This window comes from Fukomys damarensis, unplaced genomic scaffold (genome assembly GCF_012274545.1).
Source record: "Fukomys damarensis isolate Sample0158 unplaced genomic scaffold, DMR_v1.0_HiC HiC_scaffold_15, whole genome shotgun sequence".
Lineage (NCBI taxonomy): Eukaryota > Metazoa > Chordata > Mammalia > Rodentia > Bathyergidae > Fukomys > Fukomys damarensis.
The window spans coordinates 35,177,674-35,193,362 of NW_022900927.1; the positions used below are offsets into that span (position 1 = coordinate 35,177,674).

Sequence of the window (15,689 nt, forward strand, 5' to 3'; positions counted from 1 at the left end):
ATATATTTATAATATCAACAACATAACTGATTAATTTTGCATGCTAAAATATCTTCTTTTTACATTAAATCATGATAAATTTAAAGAATTATGTTATTGTTTCATCAAAGAAAACATGGTGAAAAAATAAAAAGAAAACATGGTGACAAAGGAGAAACACTGATGAGAAATTTTCTACCTCTTATACATGTCGTAATTTAGGTCTCACTAGTGGCATAATATAAATTAACATGGTTTTGGTAAAAGAATGGTTATAGCATAGTGATTTTTCTTAAGTCATTTACAAGTGTAAATTGCTTAGTATGTATAATAATTCTTAAGATTACATATACATTTTGTCAGGAATGTCTGTATATTTTTGAGGCATTTATAAAATGTAGGTAAATGTTTAGTTGTCTCCAATATCTTTCCCATTAGTCTCTTATTTTTTAGGACTTAGAATAAGAGTACTACTAGAGTAATTTCTGAGGTATCACATAGCTTAGAGTTTATCTTAAAATTAGATAGCTTATTAAGAAAGTGGATTTATTAACACCACAGACTTACTAGAAACATTTGAATATACTAGAATGTAAGATCTATGAGGGCAAAAATTTGTCTTTTTGAATGTTATTATGTCAACAATGCCTAGCATATAGCTTATATTCAATAATATTGGTTTAATGAATGAATGAATACATGTATGAATTGTTAATTAATACTTAGCACAGATTATTTTATTAGTTTATGTTAGGCTGAGATAATAGGTACTTTGTTATTGGGACCTAGAACAAAGTGTTTTGGAAATGGCTGTCACATGGAGTAGGTCTACATATAGCACCTAGAAAAGTGATCCTTTTTCACTGTAAGTGATTTTTAAGAGAAGGAAGTAGAAATCCTTAGCAAGGAAAATGGAGTATTAAAAAAAGAGAAGCTGGGAGCTTGTCTACTTGAAAATATTGCCAAGGGCTAGCCTAAACTCTAGAATAAAATGGAATTGTTCTTTTTCTGCATAGGAAAGTGGATAAATAGGGTGTTTCTATAACTTATACAAATTTCAATTTTTTTACATTACCAATATTTAAATAACAATAAATTCCATTCAAACTTGATTTGAACCCTATTCTTTTTGTTCACTTACCTGTTCTGACTAGTTTCCATCTGTGGTTTTGCAGTCCTGCAGCCATGGTCACAATAGTGAGGTTGTAGAGATGGCCAGGTATCAGCCCATGGAAAGTATAAGAAGTATCCTGTTTGTCCACAATACTGTCTTGAACTAGAATATCTCTATCTGCTAACATCAGCCTGTATTGTTCCACCTTCCCAGAACCATGGGACCAGGAAACCAGAAGTGAATTAGTTTTTGTGGAAATGTCAATATCTTTTACTGGAGAAGGCACTAGTGGGATAAAATGCAGATGTGCAAATGTTATTCATTAATTCCCTCACAGGACACAGAAACATATTTAATTAGAAGTCACAATTCACTGATGTTTCTTTGTAGATCTTAACTTGTTTAACAGCAATAACGAATACTAGCACTCTTCATATTTCACTGAATTTTCAGTAGTGATCTTTTCAAAAGTCCACAGCATAAAGATGCATCAGAACTCACCTCCCCCCCACCTTTTTAAAAAATTGAGTTTATTGGTACATTCTAGGTAAACAGTACAGTTACATTCACTACTGGGATCTTGTACCTTTACATGCCAGGTCTTGGTTCTCATTTTTTCCCCACTCCTCTCCCCACCTTCAAACACTTTAATTCCATTTTTACATTTTCTCATATTTTTTTTCCTTTTCCCTTATTCCCCTTTCCCTATCCTTCTCACTGTCCCTACACCTTTTGTCCTTTTCTTCCTATTTCATGTTGCTAATCTTCCTGTTAGGATCTTGAGTACTATTTTAGTTTTTCACACTAGGGAAACTATTCAGTATTTACACATGTGTGACTTATTTATTTCACTTAGGCGTATATGCTCGAAATGTACCCATTTACCTATGAATGAACCTACTTTCTCATTCTTTATGGCTGAGTAATATTCCATTTTATAGAAAAAACACATCTTCTTTATCCAGTTTCCAACTGATGGGCAGATGGGCTGTTTCCAAGTTTTAGCTATTACAAACTGTGCCGCTATAAACATGGGTGCGCATATATCACTCTGGTATGATTCTTTTAATTCTTTTGGAAAGATACCCAGCAGAGGGATGGCTGGGTCAAATGGAACCTCTAGTCCCAGCTCTTTGAGGTATCTCCACAACGATTTCCATAGTGGTTGTACCAGTCTGCACTCCTACCAAAAATGGAGAAGGGTTCCTTTCTCCCCACAACCCCACCAACATTTGTTGTTGTGTGATTTCTTGATAGCAGCCATTCTTTGTGGAGTGAGGTGAAATCTGAGTGTTGTTTTCATCTGCATCTTTTGAATGATCAGTGATGTGGAGCATTTTTTCATATATTTACTTGCTGCTTTTATTTCTTTGTCTGAGAAATAGCTTTTCATTTCAGATGCCCATTTTAGAATTGGGTCTTTATATTTGGGGGGGCTGGTTGTTTTGAGTTCTTTATATATTTTAGATAATAGTCCTTTGTCTGAGGAGCAGCTGGTAAAAAGTTTTTCCCACATTGTAGGTTGTCTCTTAGTTCTGTTGATGGTTTCTTTTGCAGCACAGAAGCTTTTTAATAAGATGAGATCCCAGTTGTTGATTCTTTCTGCTAGTTTCCATGCTACTGAGGATTTGTTCCCCCTTTTTAATAGGTACTAAGGTTGTTGTTCCCAATGCAGTATAACATGGCATTGCAGTAAACGAAAAAGACAAAGAAAAGAACTATAAGAGATGAAAAATGGAAAGAGAGGGAACTAAAACAAGAAAGAAAAAGAAGGGCGAGCAAATGATATGGAAGATAGGTATTTTGTGGAAGGAGGTGGAAATGTGCTGTGGGTATCACAGAGATACATGGATGTACTTACATCAAGGGAGAAAAGAATTGTTTCAAATGAATATTTAGAAAACATCATGACTTGATATTATGATTAGAATGTACAAAACAGAAAAAAACATTTATGAAATAAGCTTTACAAACATAGAAAATGAGGAACAAAATCTTGTTTGCCAGAGTTTGAATTAAAAGGAACATTAGAGAGCATCTACTTCAAACTGGAGAAAACTCTAGGTCCAGAGGAGTCAAGATCACCCAACCAGTTAGTGGTATAACCTCTACCCTGCATCATTCTAGTCTTTCATATCTATATCTATGTCTATGTCTATGTCTGTCTATATCTATATCTATATCTATATCTATATCTATATATCTGTATATATCTCATACAACTGCCTTCTAAGAGGTTAGTGAGCTTATTTATTTATAGTCTGGGTACATTCTCATTTCCATTCCTTAAAAAGCATATAACTGCAAAGGTGTGACAGATTATTAACCATGGACAATATGGGTCTTACCTGTTGATGCATTGGTATAAATTGTAGAGGAGCGTTTGTCTCCAGAAACAGCTGTGATGGCAATATTATAATTATTACCAGCAGTGAGGTTTAAAAAAGTGTATTCATTCCATGAAGTACTTGCTTGAATTTGGACGCCTTGTATCTTTTTGTTATTATCAAATAACTGCACCTCATACCAGGTGACTTTTCCAGGAGAATGAGTCCACCAAACCTGCAAGCTGGTTGAAGTAATCTTCTCTTTATTGACTTCAAATCTAGCAGGAGGTAAAGGATCTGCAAAACAAGTTTCAAGAAAGAGAACATAGTTTTGAGGCTTTTGTAAATAAATGCTTATGTAAATAAATGCTACTACTTATGTGAATTCTATTTTCTAATATAACTTTGTTAAAGTATCTCTGACCTTGAAAATTCAAGCAAAATTATATTTTCTTTGGCTTACATATTTAGCAAACTTTTCCAACACTGACAAATATCAAAGCTGTGCCTGGATAAAAACTGAAGATTTGAATAGAGAAATATAGATATTAAGAAATAATTTGGAATTCATACTGCACTTTTCCTAGGTTACTGACTGTTGGTGTCATGTATACATGACCTTGGATGGTTTTTAGCTGTTAGACAACCAAAAAAGTTACAGGTCTGATTATTTCACTAAGGTAGGTTTGTTGGCTTACCAAAATGGATTCTCCTAACAGCTGAGCTTCTCTATGTCCCTAGAATTTTAATAACTTAATTTTGAAGCACTTTGAAGTCCCCAGAGCAGGTAGTAGTGGAGAAGTTTTACATCAGATGTTCATTGCAACTCTTAAAGCTATGGTCAGTTGAGGAATACTGCTTTGCCTGTGTTGATTGTTCACTATTGCACTTTAACTAGATGAAGAGCACATTGCTGGATTAGAAACTAGGTCAATGATGTTTAGTGGGCAGCCATACTTTTGGTAGAGTGAAAAGTAGAATACCTAACCCACCTAAGCCTCTATTTTCCTACCTGCCTGGAGAGTATAACAATATAATACTTACATTGTAAGAGGGCTCTGAGAATTAACAAGACACAGAGGAGATGTTAACTGGCATGGAATGAGCATTCAGTAATATAAACTTATTTCTATTTGATTGTAAAAAACATTTTCATCTGAATCACTGAGAAAATAGAGCCAAAAGTATAACAAAAATTTTCTTTGAAACTAAAATGATGATAGTTAAGTGCATCCATCACAGCAAAGCCTTGGTAGAACCTTAGAACTAACTTTCCGACCTTTAAGATAAACTAAAAAATCTCCAGGTTGATTTTTATTTATAGGTTCTTGAGAAAAAGCTAATGTTTCTTCTGTGGGTAAATATTATTTAAAATTTGTCTTCTATAAAAATGAATGATGCCATAATAAAAGGAAAGAAGATAATCTCCTCTCACAGCAAGTTTTCTTGTTGCCTGGCAAGAATGAGGCATTTCTCTATCATGAAATTCTAATAGCCAGTCAGCCTCAGGAATAGCTCTGTGGTACCCAAGCTGAGAAGATGCATTTTTTTGCTGAAGTAGCATGGTAACGACAAGGATGAGAGAGACAGCTGTTTCTAGTGGTAGTCCAGAAGGGATAAATCCTGTCATCCGTCTCCTACCAAGTCAGATGAAGATTAAAGAAAATAATGCAACAGACGTAATTTAAACATACACAATCTGCAAAATATGATCTATAGAAAATGAATTTTTAAAGTTTGCATGTCTAAAGGGTGAAGTTCAAAAATGCAGACTTTATCTAATCTCTCTGAGCCAGAAAACAAAACAGTCAATCCTTCGTACATCCGTTAGAACAAAGGAACAATGAGGCTGGGAAGTGCCTGGACGGGGAGAACCTGCCCTGGAAACAAACACTTAAAACCCCATTTATACTGTGATAAAGGCCTTTGCTGGCACAGGTCCACTATTGCTATACATGCTGCAAAAAAGCGAAATATTTTTCAGACTTCTTTCTCATCTAAACCTAGGGGAAACCTGCTGTCATAAAAAGTTTTAAACGTTTTATTGGGTAGAAATTAGATACTTCTGTTGGGGTGCAAATTTCATATATATATATGTATGTATTTCATGTATATATGTGTTTGTGTGTGTGAGATGGAGATTTAATAATACCTGATAATTAAATTATATCTCTGTAAATTTCCCATCATGCATATTAGAAAATCCTACTTATATAGTTCATGCTGATGATTAGAAGCATCAGTACACATACGTGTGTTTATAGTCTTTCTAGTTTTTCTATTAATTACTCGTATAGTTACAGAACCCTATAAAGTATAAAACATGGAGACCGTCAAAAGCCCTATCAGTACTTTCAACCTCATCAGTATATTAAAATTTACCATTAGCCATTTATTTAACACATCTTTGCTATTCATGGTTCAAACAGAGTCAATTGTGGAATTTCATTGCAAATCCTGCAGGATTCATCTTCACGCTTACAAGGCTAACAGACCATAAGGGGTCCCCTAAATTTCGTAAGTAGATTTTATAATAACCTAACTTTTTTGTCTTCAAAGAAAAAGACAAAGCCAAATTGCTAAACTAAAATGAAATATTTTTTTAAAAATGTGACTTTTAAAGGAGAGAAAATTTAAAATGCCAATGATATTTACTTTTAAATTTTTATGGAGTATTGGCATTAAAATGTTAGTATTTATTGATATCAACATTTCTATGAAGCTTAGAATTTGGAATCATTAAATTCATTTAAATTATATTCAAACTTATAATAACAGTGCAGCCAATATGGTGGCCAAATTTTTCTTGAAGGCATTTTAGACTCTACACCATATCTGTATAGGATCTCACAGATTACAGTGTGATTTCTCAGTTTGAGAGAGGTTCATGTATATCAAATGAGTAGTACAACCAAGCTTCTAATACCTGGCTGCAAAGTGTGTGTTCTTTCTATACTCTGTCCTATATGGGAAATGATGTCAAGTACTATATAGTCAGTGCAAAACCAAGAAAACAAAATAGGTGTTTATGGAAAATGATAGGCATATTTTTGGGTTTTTTTTTTTAGTTGGTAGCTTTGACATTGCAGCACATCTAAGTAAATCAGAGCAGTAATGATAGCTAAATCCAATTGTCAGCCATGAAAGTTCTTTTGATTTTTTAAAAAATACATTTTTCTTGAATGTTCTTTTTCTGTCCATGTTTATTACATTTACCCAGTGTTCCATCACCTTCTGCTGGATCACTTCACTTTTTCTAGGTATCTTCCTTATTTCTAAGTGTCTTTCCTCCACTATTGCCAAATAACTTCTTTGAACATTGATCCATCTCTCATCTTCCTCCCTCCTGAAGCATCAAGAACTTTTTATGAGTTCCCATTTCAGGACAAAGTCCAAGCTTCTTCACAGGCACTTATAGTCTTCTTAAACTGGATATTATCCTTCTTGGCAATCTTATCTTTTACCACTGTCTCATTCCCAACCCAAGAGATCTTTTTAGTAATTATAGAGTCAACTTCAGTATCTTTATAGAAGTTAGGACCCTATTCTAGCTAAAAGCAGGGTGATTAGAGGGCTTGATCAGAAGCTGCATTTATGTAGTACTTTACATTCAATGGAATAAATATTAACTATTCATTTAAAGTAATTGGAGATTTTCTCATAGAAATCAGGGTAGGGGTGGAGGGAAAAAGCCAAACCATTCCTGGTACAGATTTTTGAAAATGAGAAACAAATTAACATAGAAAAGGAATTGCTTTCAATCTCCAGCTCATTAAATACATTTCTAGGAAGATAACTTCCTCTGTTATTGTCATTGTTTGACTATAGATGGTTTTCTCGCTTAAAGATGATGCAATGTATTAAAGCAATATATCAGCTTGTGACACATAAGATTTAAGATCTTTATACACTAAATGTAAAATTCAACCACGACAGAACTTTGTAAAATTTTAACATTCTAAGCCGGGTGTGGTGGCGCACGCCTGTAATCCCAGCACTCAGGAGGCTGAGGCAGGAGGATCGCTGTGAGTTCAAGACCAGTCTGTGCTACATAGTGAGTTCCAGGGCAGTCTCAACTACACAGTGAGACCCTGTCTCAAAAAAACAAAACAAAACAAAAAAATTTAACATTCTTGGAAGACACTGAAGCGATTTCGACAATCACTTGCATCAGCACTTTAAGTACTGGAATATGAAGTGACCAGCACTCCAAGAATCTGCAATCTGCTTGGCGAGTTACAATATACATGAAATGGGTAAACAGAAAGATGAATTGTCAGAGAAGCTGACTTTGGTGTTAGGATTAGACCTGAGTTCATCCCAACACTGTCACTCACCACAAAGGCAGCTTTAGGCAAATTATTTCACCTCCTCAATCTTCAATCCTTTATCTATAACATGGAATTAACAACACATACCTACTTTGCAGAGTTGTCAATGTTAAGAGGTACAGTGGACTCTCAAGTTACAACCAGCCTGACATATGAACAACTTGGGTTAAGTAGATTAATGGGTGATTCATCTGCCTCTTGTTATCTATAGTGTATATGCAGGTAAACACTCAGATCTCAGCTGTGTTGACTTACAACTTGAGTTACAACCAGCCCCCTGGAAACTGATCGAGTTTGTAAGTCAAGGGTCCAGTGTAATGAAGGTGAGGTGATAAGCTCAGTCCCCTGCACATAATGGGTCTCAGTAAAAGGTAGTTGGCATGAATGTTGCTGCTGCACTTGCTGTTAATACAGGCTGAGTATCCTTTATTCAAAAATGCTTGGGACTAGGGATGTTTCAGTCTAGATTTTGGAATATATGCACATACGTATTAAGATATCTTGAGGACGGAGCCCACATCTAAATACAAAATTCCTTTATGTTTCATTACATCCAAAGGTAATTTTATATACTCTTAAATTATTTTATGCAGGAAATAGTTTCGTGGTGTGAAATTTTCCACTTGTAGCATCATATCATGGCTCAAACTTTTCAGTTTGGAGGATCAAATTTCAAAGTAGGTATGCTCAACCAGTAGTAATCCAGGCAAACATTAATGCTAAATTTGCAACATGGATAATGATACCTAAGGTCTTAGAAGTGGGCTACATGAAGGAGGTGAAACTGTGAGGACCAAGTTTTCAGGTCAAGGTGGGCTCCATGCCCCTTACCCAAAATAGAGTGAATGCAAAAGTTCCTTTCTGTAAAATTCCATTCTATGTGACAGTCTCTCTGTGTTTCTGTTCCTCTTTTCAGGGCAAGTTATCCTAGGGCATCTCCACCCTGTTTCTGTTCCTCTTTTAAGATCCCAAGATGAATTCTTTTCTGTTTGATTTAATTAATATAGGAATATTAATAGCTGACATAGGTAGCCACCTGCTAATATTCTGGCTTGCAAAATCAGATGATCTAATAAAAAGAGGAATTGATTCTTCGAATGTAGGCATTAGGTAATTTTCCAATAAGTGCCCTCCCGGTGCCCCTTTAATATCCAATGATATGTAAAAGCCCTCCCAGTATCCCTCAATTATCCAATGATAAGCGAGAGCTAAAAATAGAAACTATATAAGCAAAAAGTTTCCTTAATCCTATATAAACCCGCTTCAAAGATGGATCTGGGCTCTCGGTCTGAAGCCGCTGTGACGGTGACACCTGAGAGTCCAGGCTCAAGCTTGCAATAAACTCCTCTTGCAATTGCATCGGACCTGACTCCTTGGTGGTCTTTGGGGACTTTGCGACTTGGGCATAACAAAACTAAACAATTTTGAAACGTAATTTAGAACTTGAAGAAGTTCTGTGAGAAGAAAGCAGTTGCACAGTGTCAGAGCAGTTTACGCTAGAGTACTGAAAAGCTCACTTCTAGTGAATATTAGAGAACCATGGCAGAGCTAGCGCACCTCGACAACTAATGGAGATGCTGTGCCCTCATCCCTCCGTGTCCTTTAGCAGTCACATCTAATTCTTTGATATTGATAACTGGGACTTTGTCAATATTATCTAATGTGATGCATGAGCGCAATATAAAGAGAAATGCCCTGGCCTCCATTTCTGATCAGTCTGTGGCCCAAAAGGAGTTTGTAAGCTATCACTTGACATATATTTTCACACCTGGATTTCTAAATACTAAAGGATTCTCATTAATATTAAGGACGATGATTACATTGTGGTTATGTTAAAAATCCTTATCTTAAAGAAATATAGGCTGAAATATTTATAAATGAAATTAGATGATGATATCTTGGATTTAAAAAATGATATCCAGTGGGGGAATAGGGGAGGCTATAGATGAAATAAGGTTGGATGTAATTTGGTAAGTTTTGAAGGTAGGTGATGGCTACAATGTAGTTCATTATAATACCCTTTTTATCTTTTTATGTGTTTGATTTTTTTAAAAAAAGGAAGAAAAACAAAAACGAAAATTAAAAATCCCTCTACCTTGCCTATTATGATCATTTTAGCTGCATATTATATGCTTAAGGGCATATATGTATCTTCATTAAATCATTCATTTAGAATTAGCTTGATTTTTTTCTATAAGATCAGAAAGGTGTAAGTATTATCTTCATTCTCCAAAGGGTTCCCAAGAAAATGGTATATGATATCGAAGGTAAAACACATTTTTGTAGTTCTCTCATTTTGTCTGGAGAAATTTAAGTGGATTTTTAAAAATCTCTGTACATCAATCAGCTGGACCTTAAAATTTCTGAAATGTACAGACTGCAAATAGCTTATTGCCAAATACTTATTGCCAATTAGCCCAATTGAAAATCAATGGTAGTTCGTAATTTCTTTGCACTAGAACACATTTAATCATTTTTCTCCCTTTATATAGGCACAGAACATGCAGATTTAAAATATATTGTAATATATTTGTTCTCTAGGAAAGTAATAAAATACCAGTTTGGAAATACTAACACCAATGAAAAAGATAATATCCTTTCTTCAGAATAGTGGAAAGAATATTAGAATTGGAATCACTTAACCAGGGATCAGGTTGTGACTATTATATATTAGCTGTGTAGATTTCTGAAAATTATCAATTCTTATGAAGATCAATCTCCTATCTAACCTGAAAGTAAAAATTGTGAATTTACTACATACTTAGTATATTACAGAAATTATTCCAGGTTGTTTTCATGGAACAAGTAGAATCCTATAACACATGTGAAGTAGGCAGTATTATTATCATCATCATCCTCACTATATAATCAGAAACAGACCGCGCTGTTAACTCAGCTTCAAACCGTTATGAAACCTTCTCTTCACCATAGCCTCTTCATAGGGTTGGTATGGGAAAGTAATCAAACAATATGTGATCAGTATAATATATATTTTATACTTTTACAAACCAAATACAGAAGGCAAAATGTTTTATATGTTATAAAATAAATACAAAAGTATTATTTCTGCTTTTCTGGAAAACGCAATAAATATTCTTAGGCATCATGGATTTGGCTATGTATAAAGAGACACAGTACCAAAATCTTAATGTTAAAAAATAATAGAAACATTATGTCAGTAACTCTTGAACCTCAGTGTACACTGATTTACTCTGATATTTAAAATGCAGATTTCTTCCAACTCCTTTCCTTCCAAATTCATTCCATGTGAGTTGGAAATCAGGAATAGTTCAGTAACAAGCTCTGCAAGACATTTTGATGCAATGAACTTACAGTTCTGAGAAATAATCACTTAAATTTAAAGCTCTATAAATGTTATGGGCTTAACTCTGTCTCTATCAAATTTTATTTGTTGAAGCTATAAAGCCTCAGATTGAGACCACATTTGAAGACAAGGCCTTTAAAAAGGTGACTAAGTTAAAATGGGTTTTGTTGGGGATGGGGGAACTTACTCTATGACCAGTGTCCTTTCAAGAAGAGGAGCTGAAGACACAGACACTCCATATATTATGCTCCAACTAGCATAATAAACAATATTTTGCAGTGGAAATAATAAGCTAGTAATTAAAGTTTGCCCAATTTTTTTTAATTAAAGACAAAGGAATTAGACTTATTAAAATGACTAAGTCATTTGAGAGTATTTTTTGGCCATTGTTTTCAAGGCTGCTTAACAAACAGCTAAAACCAACTAACAAGAAAGGAAATGTTACTGAGAAACTTTTTGCAGATAAAGTTCTGTACTTCTACACTATTTTCCTGAGCTCTATAATGTACCTGTTGACAAAGGAGATTTGATATTTTTACTTTGTGTACAATATTCCATAAAATATTCATCACTTAATCTCCTCTCTTTCTGAGTCTCTGTCCCTTTCTCCTTCTCTTCCCCTATTCATCCAATCTGTCCATCCATCCATTTAGACAGCATTTATTAAATACTTACCATGTATATTAAGCGAACACCTGTATCACATTGCTGGTATAAAAAAAGAGCTCCAAATGAAAACTAAAGAAGTCACAAATTCAAATATCCCTAGGGTGGATTCAAGTAAGGAAATAAGTGAAGTGATATTCTAGTAAACTGGTATCTAGAATGAAAAGCCATCACTCAGCTCTACAGATTCTAGGTAGATGTTTTTGTCATATCTTCCGATAATTTAAGAGAGTTCATACCTTTGTGTTTTTATGTGAATTTTCCACTTTTAGTGCTAGTGATCCTATATATCCAGAGGCAGCCTCTACTCTAGACTCCAAAGACACAATCTTTCAAAAGTGTTTGATAGTCAATATTTGGCACATTCATTTTGTTATTCAATGACCTAACAACTAAACCACTTGAATTTCAAAGGATGTTATTGTTACATTGATGCTTTAATGATTAAAAAGACCTGAGAATTGCCAAGTAGCTTTTTCTCTTAGTTATGACAGCATGGTATGCATGAGGCTGGGCAAGCCCTCGACCAGGAAGGTGTGGTAAAGTCCTGCTGCCATCTTCATAATAACCTCTCCCATCTGCTCAAGACCATAAGGGAAGGGTTCATCTTTAAAAACTCACCAATCTTTATGTGGCATTGTTCCCTGTACTATTATGCCCAATAAATGTTTGCTGCATTGAATTTGAGTCCATATTTTTCAACTCCAATTTTAAAACCAGAGTGGTGATTCTTGCTAAAATACTACTCATTCAATTAGAAATTTTCATCCTTAAGATCAGATTTCTCTGACACCAAAATAACTAGCTATTTTAGATACTTTATTTTTTTGCCTTTTAAATCATTAAAAAAATGATTGATATGGAAATCATGTGAGCAACTACTGCATCTCTATCATGTCTTGTGTTTATTCGAGACTGATAAGCCAGGCAAAATAAAATAAAGAAAGCACATACATTTTGATTGACATTTTGTTTAAATTGGTTTTAGACTTAATATTATATTCATTGCTATTGTTTTAATAACAGTAAGATATGATTGAATATCACCTCTGTGGCTTAGAATTAATATTGAAGAATATTAGTATTTTCTTGTAATTAAATGAAAAATTCACATGCATGAAAATATAGAAAGCACCACTGGAAAATTAAAAAACAATTAAGCAGCTATTTAAATAACCTCCCTGAAACGATTTTAAAAATAACTCAATTTTTAAATAAGTTTATTTAAATATATTTATTTAAAAATGTACAGAATTATAAGAAGGGTTATACCTTCACACAAATAAGTGTGGCAAAAAAATCATCATGTTTTTAACACTATCTGCAACTTTCATCCTTCACGTTTAACTTTCAGCTCATAAAATGTGTGGTGAAAAGTACTTGTAAAAGGTACCTGCCTGGGAAGCGCGGTGAGCATCCTGCATGTCAACACACTGTAGGTGCTGATGAAGTCTTGTTTTACTTAACATAGTCAATAAGTTCCAAATATTTCTTATACTTCACAAATGTCTCTGGATTTGAAACAGCTAACTAAAGTCAAAACTCAAAACCTGTTCTATACTAGCATTACCTCCACTAAAGTCTTTTTCTCTTACCATTTTTCTAAAAAAAAAGTAAATCCTTTCAGTGAAACAACTGCATTCTGGCTTCTTAAGGTCATCATCTATTCTCTGAAAGCTCACCTGTATTTTTACAAATTGCTTTCCTACACTGAGCACATACAATTGACTAGACACCTTTTCAAGGATAATTAACACATATGAAAGTTCTGCTATAAATTTTGCAGTACTAGTAATATGCATTTTCACAAAACTATCTTCAAATACCAAGAAATCAACAATGTTACATACAAATGAAACACAGCCACTTAGCCAAGTTCTGTAAAATGTTCTGATTATGTGGTTGATTTTAGTCTCCTTTTGGTTCCATACAAATAACAAGTCCTTAACAAGTAGATCCTTTTTTCATTTTAAGTTCCCGCATTTCTCATAAATTATCTAAAAGTTTCATTTGAAGCAAGCTGAGTGATATAACTGAGTATTATGAATTGTTTTCTTTGAAAAAAAGAAAACTTTTGATATTTGGTTACATGAGCCCAGTTACACTTCCTGAGCTGGCTATGACTGCCCTTCAAACTGAATGCCCTCACATCTCTTTCCAGAACTCTAGCTAAAGAAATGATTTTTGTTTAGGTTGAAGTGAGAACACATAGTAATAATGATAATGCATTTCTAGATTTAACTTTTATGATTTTTTTCACAAAATGTTGAATTTCTGGCTGAAAGTAGGACTTTCCTTTTGCATAAATTATGATACAGTTAAAGATTTATGAAGTCACAAAACAGCAAAGTTAGGGAACATGGAACACATCTTTGGGTATTTGGGAGGATTAGATGATGTAATATACATGGCAGCCCCAGTGCTTCATAAGGACTGGAACCTGAAAGACCTAGACTACCACTCTCATATCACAGGTAGGAGACTGAAGACAAGAAAGATGAACTCCTACCACACACATGAATGGAGTAAGAAAAACAATTGATTTGAGGTACAGAGTAATCAAAGAGTGCTGTCTAATACCATACTGTTTTAGGTATTCAAGAGATATAAAGTAATTTGTGCACCCTCATCTTGAGGGACTTTTCTAATTTGCTTCTCTCAATAGCTTTACTCTGTTCCTGGAGATTTTATGTGTTGGTTCTAAAAATAAAACTAAATGGAGGAAAGGCATATCCTTAACCGTGGCACGTTCATTATTTATTCTACAAACATTTCCTTAGAATTATTCCAGGGCTTGACAATTTAACATGATGGAAGTGCAAACCACGTCACATTAACAAACTCCCTCTAAAGCCCGAGGTTTCTTTTTGCTGAAGCCCTCTCCCTCTTCCAGCAGCTAGTCAGTCAACTGCTGTTTTCGGCAATAAAGGAGTCTGCAAGTTAACCAAGCCGCTTCTAGACAGATCTGACGAGAATAGAAATCCTTGTCAATATTTATCTTCCCAGGTATTTTTTACTTTGATATTTTGTATGCTTGGAACTCACATGAACATTGGGTGGAAGGCAGGGCCCAGCCCAGAGTGGCTTGGTCATCCAACTGCACCTGTCACACGTTACCTGTTTGCAAGACCACACTTCTTTCTTCTCCATCCAGAGAAACAATCCTGAAGTTGTAGGTGGTTCCAGCTTGTAAATCTTTGGGATTACACCCATAGGTGGTGTTGTCTATCCGACTGACGTGGCACCACATGGAGCTCGAGGTGTCACTGCTGTAGATGACGCTAAAATTACAAGGTGACCCTAAAGTTCTCCACTGGACAGACGCCCACAGGCTGGAGGTCCTGGACTCCCTCAGGGTGAAGTTACATCTCTCTAACTCCGCCAGTCCAGTCTGCAAAGGAATCAGAGACCACTGTTTAAGCACGAAGTCTGCATTGCCCAGGGACCTGTCCTCAGCAAGCTCCCCAGCCCCCCCAATCCCTGCCACAGCCACAGCTGGTCCCTTTGCCCTCCGGCTGCGGCTAGGGGTGAGGGTACAGGGAAGGCCGTGGCCACTCTCTTCCTAGTTGCTCTCCCTCAGGAGCAGCTGGAGAGAAGGTGGCTTTTGCCTTTGATATCAGTATGAATTCCAAGTTTGGCTGGGGGCTTCAGAAGAGCCCGGCTCTTCCCAAAAGAACTGTTGCCATCTCCCCCCATCAAAGCACAACCTGGGACAATGGCAAGTAGAGTGGAATTTGGTTCTTGGTGGGAAGGGCCATCAGCCCTCCACCCCTTGTCTGGCCACTCACCTGCAGTAGGCTCAGTGTGATCCACAAGGCCAGTCCGGTTCCATGGCTCAGCATTGCGCTCAGTGCTCAAGACCCAGGCTGAACTGAGGGAGAGCGCGGAAGCCACTTGTTGCGCGCTCAGCGCGCCCTGAGGGCGCAGCGCGCTTCCCTCGGGGCCGG

At 35.6% G+C, this 15,689-nt stretch overlaps 1 protein-coding gene across 5 annotated transcripts in view; it reads right to left on the reverse strand.

The window, feature by feature from the left end:
* Ptprb (protein tyrosine phosphatase receptor type B) overlaps nt 1–15,689 on the reverse strand; it is a 121,137-nt gene that overhangs the window by 75,154 nt on the left and 30,294 nt on the right. For 4 of the 5 annotated variants that reach the window (XR_002025127.2, XM_019206541.2, XM_019206540.2 and 1 more), the window contains exons 4-6: nt 14,860–15,133; nt 3,442–3,717; nt 1,121–1,378 (exon numbers count right to left, since the gene is read on the reverse strand). Coding sequence is in view for 4 of the 5 variants with exons in the window: in XM_019206541.2 (XP_019062086.1) it covers nt 1,121–1,378; nt 3,442–3,717; nt 14,860–15,133 (808 nt within the window). In the remaining variant the exon portion in view is untranslated. Of the gene's footprint in view, nt 1–1,120; nt 1,379–3,441; nt 3,718–14,859; nt 15,134–15,530; nt 15,684–15,689 lie in introns of those variants that run through there. The other variant, XM_019206542.2, reaches the window with a different exon arrangement.